General features: G+C 51.4%; 1 protein-coding gene across 20 annotated transcripts in view; it reads left to right on the top strand.

Moving 5' to 3' along the window:
- The first annotated feature begins 555 nt into the window (after positions 1-555).
- The window catches only part of NCAM1 (neural cell adhesion molecule 1), a 314,921-nt gene continuing 309,476 nt past the window's right edge, over positions 556-6,000 (top strand). For 5 of the 20 annotated variants that reach the window (XM_086679094.1, XM_086679093.1, XM_086679092.1 and 2 more), the window contains exon 1: positions 557-881. In XM_086679094.1, the coding sequence (XP_086535220.1) occupies positions 830-881 (52 nt within the window). In that variant the 5' untranslated portion in view covers positions 557-829. Of the gene's footprint in view, positions 882-6,000 lie in introns of all 20 variants that reach the window. The other 15 variants (XM_086679102.1, XM_086679101.1, XM_086679100.1 and 12 more) reach the window with 4 other exon arrangements.

Below are 6,000 nucleotides of genomic sequence, written 5' to 3'. Positions count from 1 at the left end.
TAGCTTCCCACCTCCTTCCCCTGAGATCTGTTGCCACTCTGTGGGAGAGTAAACTTCATAGCCAGTTTAAAACAAACAAACAAACAAACAAACAAACCCAAAGCAAAACCCTGCACTAGCAGTCTATCTCCATACCTCTCCAAATTTCTAATTTCCTGCACTTAAAAAAAAAAAAAGTCCTAAGCTATCCTGTGTTTCAAGGATCTTAGGATCTAAATGGAGAGATTGGACGACTTTGAAAACCTAACCAAACCTAAGATTGTGTATTTATTATTTACTGGTTATTAAAATATCCACCTTCCCAACTAAGGAAGGCTGGGTGGCCGGAGGGACCGTGGAGGCGTGGGGGAGAAGTGTGAAGAGAAGAAATCCCAGCTCTGCCTGAAGACTGCGTGAGAAAGAGCCCGACTCCTCCAGCAGCTCCAGGCCGCGTTTTGCAGGCGGCCGCATCTGCCTCCCCTGTCTCTCTTACCTCCTTGATGTTCGGCACTATTTGTGGCCGGCGTGGTGGAAGGACACAGTGAGGTTCTCACCCCCGCCCCCCCGCCCCCCGCTTCCATCCCCAGTTCCATCAAAGCGAACCCGGGCCAGCGCAAGGATCTCCGAGTTGCGAGTGTGCTGAGGCTGGGACTGTCACTCATTCTCCGATCAGCGCGTGAACGCAGCTCGGCAAGCCGCTGGCAGGAAACAATTCTGCAAAAATAATCATACTCAGCCTGGCAATTGTCTGCCCCTAGGTCTGTGGCTCTGCCGCCGTCCACACTCTCTGCAAGGGGGGGGGCACAGAATTTACCGCGGCAAGAACGTCCCTCCCAGCCAGCAGATTACAATGCTGCAAACTAAGGATCTCATCTGGACTTTGTTTTTCCTGGGAACTGCAGGTACATTTTGAAATTATGATTATTCTCATTCTGATGTACTGATCACCCCCTCCCCCCTCCTCCTCCCACGGGGACACTGGTATTTGGGGTGGCTTTACGTGGAATGCTAAGGGTGGTCATTGTCGTTGAGCCGAGGAAGGAGCGTGTAGCCCTTGCTGCCCCGCCGAGCCCTGCGCTCTCCGGGGCTGCGCCGGACCGGGGCTGCCTACCAGCGCCGCGAGCACCGGACGCGCCTCCGGCGCGCCCGCCCTTCCCACTTTGTGTGCCCGCAACGCGGGAGCCGAGCCGCCTGCTCCCGGGGACAGGGACGCTCCCGGGGACGCTGTGGCCGCACCGGTGCTGGGCAGCGCTCCTTCCCAAAGCGGGCGGCGGGGCGGGGTTGCCGCGGCTCAGAGGTGCTGCTGCGCGGGCTCAGGTTCCGCGGGGCAGGGGCTCGTGAGCCCCGGTCCCGGGAAGAGTGAACAATAAGGCAGGGGCGGCTGCCCCATCGTTATTTCCCTGGGTCTAATAAAGTGGGGCTCGCCGCCGTCGCGCCCAGCCCCCCCCCCTCCTGCCCGGGGTGAATAACGGTTTGCAAAATGAGGCGAAAATGGGCAGAATCTCAGGGCTGTGTGGCCGTTCTTGCACCCCCGTCGATATGACGTTAGTTTTTCATTTGCCAAATCGCTGGTTACTTGCAAAGCCTGCTCTCGGCCGGGAGCACGGAGGGATGGGAGGGCCGAGCGCCGCGTTTTGACAGGAGGAAGTGCGGAGGGGCGGAGGGCGAGGAGGGCGTGATCGGGCTGCCTGGTGTGTGTGTGCGCGTGTGTGTGCGCGCGCGCGTGTGCCTTCACACTCACCGCGAGCCCCGTGTTGCACGGTGCGCGAGAAGAATGGCAGGTAGCCACCCGCAGCACCTCGCCTAGCCTCCTTTCTTTGGGCGAGGTTCCTGAATCTAGCAAAGTGTGAACAATAGGGAGCTGAGGAGGAGATAGTCGAGGGATGCTGCCGCGCGGGTGGCGGGGGCTGCGCCGCCGCCCAGAAAACCTCGGTGGCCGGCCAGGAGGGAGGTTCATTTCATTTAGGGTATTTCCACCCCGGCCTCCCTGGGAGATTCTTCTGTGCTCGCCCAACGTCCCCTCCAGCTGCTCTCCACACCCCACCCCACCCAGGGATTTGCGCTCTGGCATGGATGGTCGGGAAGGAGGAAGAAATGGATCAGGGGCCTCAGAGAGCTGGGTGGGGTGGGCGCACATTCCGGGAGGGGGGCGTGTGCCGGGAAGCGCCCGGGGAGAGCAGAGCAGAGGGGACGGTGAGTCCCGGCGGCCGCTGCCAGGTGCCGCCTCTGCTACCCTAGACGGCGGAGCCCGGGTTGGGGAGCGCTCGGGGCGGGCCCTCCCCGGGCGGCACGGGAGTAGCCCCGGCCACCGCCTCCAGCCAACTCGGGTCCCTTTCCCATGGCGACCAATCAGAGCGAGGCTGGCTGGGCGGGAAGCCGTGAGAGGCTTTTATTGCGGCGCGGGTGGCGGCCCAGAGCTGCCAGGACCGTCTCCCGGTGTTCCAGCCTAACGGTCTTGCTCACCCCCCCCCCCCCCCCCCGCCAGGAGAAACCCCGCCCCGCAGCCCTGAGGGAAGAAGATGGAGCCCAGGTGCTCCCAGGAGGTCCGGCCCGCCCATGCTCGCCCACTCGAGCCTCTGTCACGCAGCCCCGGGGCGTCCCTTCCGCCCCCCAGCGTGCACACTCTGCCCGTGTCTTCCCGGACCGAGCTTGTAGCCTGGGAGGGCGCAGTGGCTGGGAGCATCGACTCGCGCGTGCGCCGACCGGCCTGCTGCGGGCCGGGGGCGAGGCTGGGGGTGGGGCCGAGGGGGGTTGAGGGGACCCTCAGCCGCCGGACGGCCCCGCGCGGCAGGTCGCTGGTCCCTCCGCCACCTGGCCGGGGCCGCACCGGGCTTGCCCTTTTCTGTGGTGCCGGCTGGTCTCCGTGCGTGCCCTCCTCCCCTCGAGGTGGGGGCGTGGCCATGGAGACCTGCTCTTTGGGGGGCCTTTGGGAGGGATCGCTGGCCAACCTTTCCACCACCGTGAAGGGTGTAACCTTCCGTGTTGGGATGTGCGGGCAGGCGCAGGCTAGTACCCGTCAAGGGAGTCCCGGATTGGGATGCGGTGGCTGACCAGGCAAGGGTGGCATTCTGATCAGTGTTCCCTGGAGGGAAAGCGGCCTCAGTCCCGCCCTAGGACTGTGAGGATGGGGACAAGGCAGAACACTAAACGCACACAAGCTTGCCTAACAAAAGAAAGAAGTTGAACGGTTTTCCAAAGAGAAATCATTTTCCATTAAAATATTGATAATTCCACAGTTAAAAAAAAATCGAAGCCTTCAAATCAAAGGGTCAGGGTGGAAATAAAAACAGTATTATATATACGTACGCACATATATGTAAATGTGTATACGTAGTAATAATTATTATAATAGTAACATTATTTTTTCCTCAAATGTATGTTCAGGGACAGTGGTAGTTCAGTCTCCGCGCTCTATACAGTGCGTATGAAAATTTAAATACAACGTGTGCTACCCTTAACACCAAAGGAAATCAGTCCTGCAGCCTGTCTCATTTTGGTATCTTTTGCTCTTTCCGAATAAGGTGAAAGGTTGCGGAATCACACAGCAAATTTGAGTTTATTCTGACAGCAGTTCTGGATGTTTTGTGGAAAAATGGAATGATTTGGAATGGTTAAGTCGTGTTTATCTGGCAATTTTACAATCCTCTTCCAATTTTACTTGCTAGAGTAGAGGAATGAATAGGACTGACTGGTTTTCTAACAAGGTAGCACTGATTAAGAACAAAGGACACCTTTGCTACCTCACAGAAGCCAGCTAGTAGGTATATGAGTACCTACAACGTCCCTCACTAAATGAACCATCAAGGTGTGTTTCAGTCAGGTTTGCTGTGAGTACAATTATGCCGAGCTGTATTATTTTTGTTGATTTTTATTTGAAGGTCAGAAAGGTGTGTTTCTGAACAAAATGCAACTGAATATAATGTTAGTTGTACTGAAGAATGTGGAAGAAGTTGCACGACTCTATCCCAAAACCAGAAAGTTAATTTTTCTTTCGACAAATATTAGCGTAGATTAAAATACTGGAAATAACTCAGAATTTGTTTAAAATTTAACACAGGTGGACACAAAAAGAATATAACGCAGACAGTGTGGAAGTGTGGCCTGTCCTTTATTTAATAGTTTTTGAGTTACTATTCCTGCTGTGAAGGTTCTAAAGATCTACCAATCATGTTGCTTTCATTAGTCCAAAAATTTACATTTTTTTTAAGTCACTTTTTCAAGAAGCTTCCCCCTTCTTCCCTCAACAGATTGAATTTGTTGACTTTTTTCCCCAGGTATGTTTCCTGAGGATCTACTTTTTTAGAAGTAATACTGGAATAGCAGAAAATAGCAGAGCATAATCTTGCTCAATAAAGGAGGTTTATCCGAGTCTCTTTGCTAATTGTTTAAACTAAGGATTTGTTGACCTAACTGGTGAACTGTTTCTTGAGCTTGATAGTACAAGAATTAAGGCAGTAATTGTTTGCAAACCCCCCACCAAACCCAAAAATTATGGAATGGGTGTGGTCTTAGCAAGGGCTGTGGGTGCTTACTCAAGGCGACGGATCAGAGGGAGCAGTTAGTCACATGAAAACCTGTAATTCTAAGAGTTTTGCGTAGTGGTTCTCTTTGGAGTCCATTCATCATTAATCGAGTTCCTCAGATAGGTAATATGTAGTTTAATGTAAGTAATCTGTATCTATATTTTTCTGTCACAGGGAACAAGGTCTTAATTGCCTCTCAAAATAAATAGCACCATTTTCTCATTCAAAACCTAATCTTTACACATGACAGATGTTTTTGTTTGCTATGGAACTTGGTTTCTTCAATTATAGACAGCATCTTATAAACTTTACACTGCTTGAAATATGAAATATGGACTTGGGAATTTCTGATCCAACCACTTAATTTTTTAAGGTGACAAAGCCTCTACTTAATAGGAGTTTGATGAATTCCCCATATTTACGTCTTCAGTGTTAAAGCACCGTGGCTGCCCTCCAGACAGAAAGTGACTTCAATGCTACTGGCAGACCTCCAAAGATATTTTACAGACAGTCCTTCCTGTCTTTGTGCGAAATGAGTGATTGACTACCTGTTGCTAGCGAACAGTATGGACTTTCCCTGCCAATCTTGGGTTTGTGGTGATGGAGAGCAGAAGCAGTCGGCAGGGTGGAGAGAGATGGGGTCCCACCTGCCACTGCCAGTCTTCTGGGAACAGGCAGCCTGAGAGGAGACAAAGGCATGCAGAAAAGGCTCTCTGGTACTGTTTTAGTATTGAGTCTTAGAGCCCACAGATACTTCATGGTGTCAGGATAAATATTTTAATGTCACTTCCATAACTGGTAACTCCTCAGTGTAGTGTTCTGACAAATGTATAAGCTAAGAAACATCTGGATCTTTAAAAGAAAGGGCAGCAAATTACAAATAGCATTTTACTAGTACTTAAAAATGGGTTACAAATCAGACAAGATTGGAACCATAAATCAACTGGCTATGTAGTAATAATGAGTACTTGAGTTTTGAAATAAAAAAGACTAAGGTTAAGGTTCCTTGAGTTAAAAAGAGGAGAAATGAGTAAAATTCAGAAGAGAGTTTCATACATGTCTTGAAATAGGTCTCTGAGCAATAGTGTAAGAGACGCCCTCTTAGGAAGACGGGGATGCCCAGGGACCCCTCTGAATCCTACGGATTAGGTGTCTACGAGGCCCAGAGTTTTTTCCTACGAGGAAACAACCCTAGTGAAACAGTCATTGATAATACAGGTCGATGTGCTTACTACAGTAGGGCAACAACATCCAGAAGTCCATCTGAAGGTCACAGTCATGTCACGTTTAGCCCTTTTTGTTATCAGTATTAACTCTCGGTGCCAACCCTTAAAACCATTCACTGATGTAAAGGGATGTAAATTATTTGGCGTTGCTAGTGGTGTCATTATGCCCTTTCATTTCGCACTTTTGAAATGCTGTCTGTCTGCTGAAGATGCTCATTAGGGTCATTGCCTTTTGATGTTGGTCTGCGTGCCAAATGGCAGTCTTTCTGGCA

This window comes from Puma concolor, chromosome D1 (genome assembly GCF_028749965.1).
Source record: "Puma concolor isolate L17-30 chromosome D1, mPumCon1.1.hap2, whole genome shotgun sequence".
NCBI lineage: Eukaryota > Metazoa > Chordata > Mammalia > Carnivora > Felidae > Puma > Puma concolor.
This window is presented reverse-complemented; position numbering and strand designations above follow the sequence as displayed.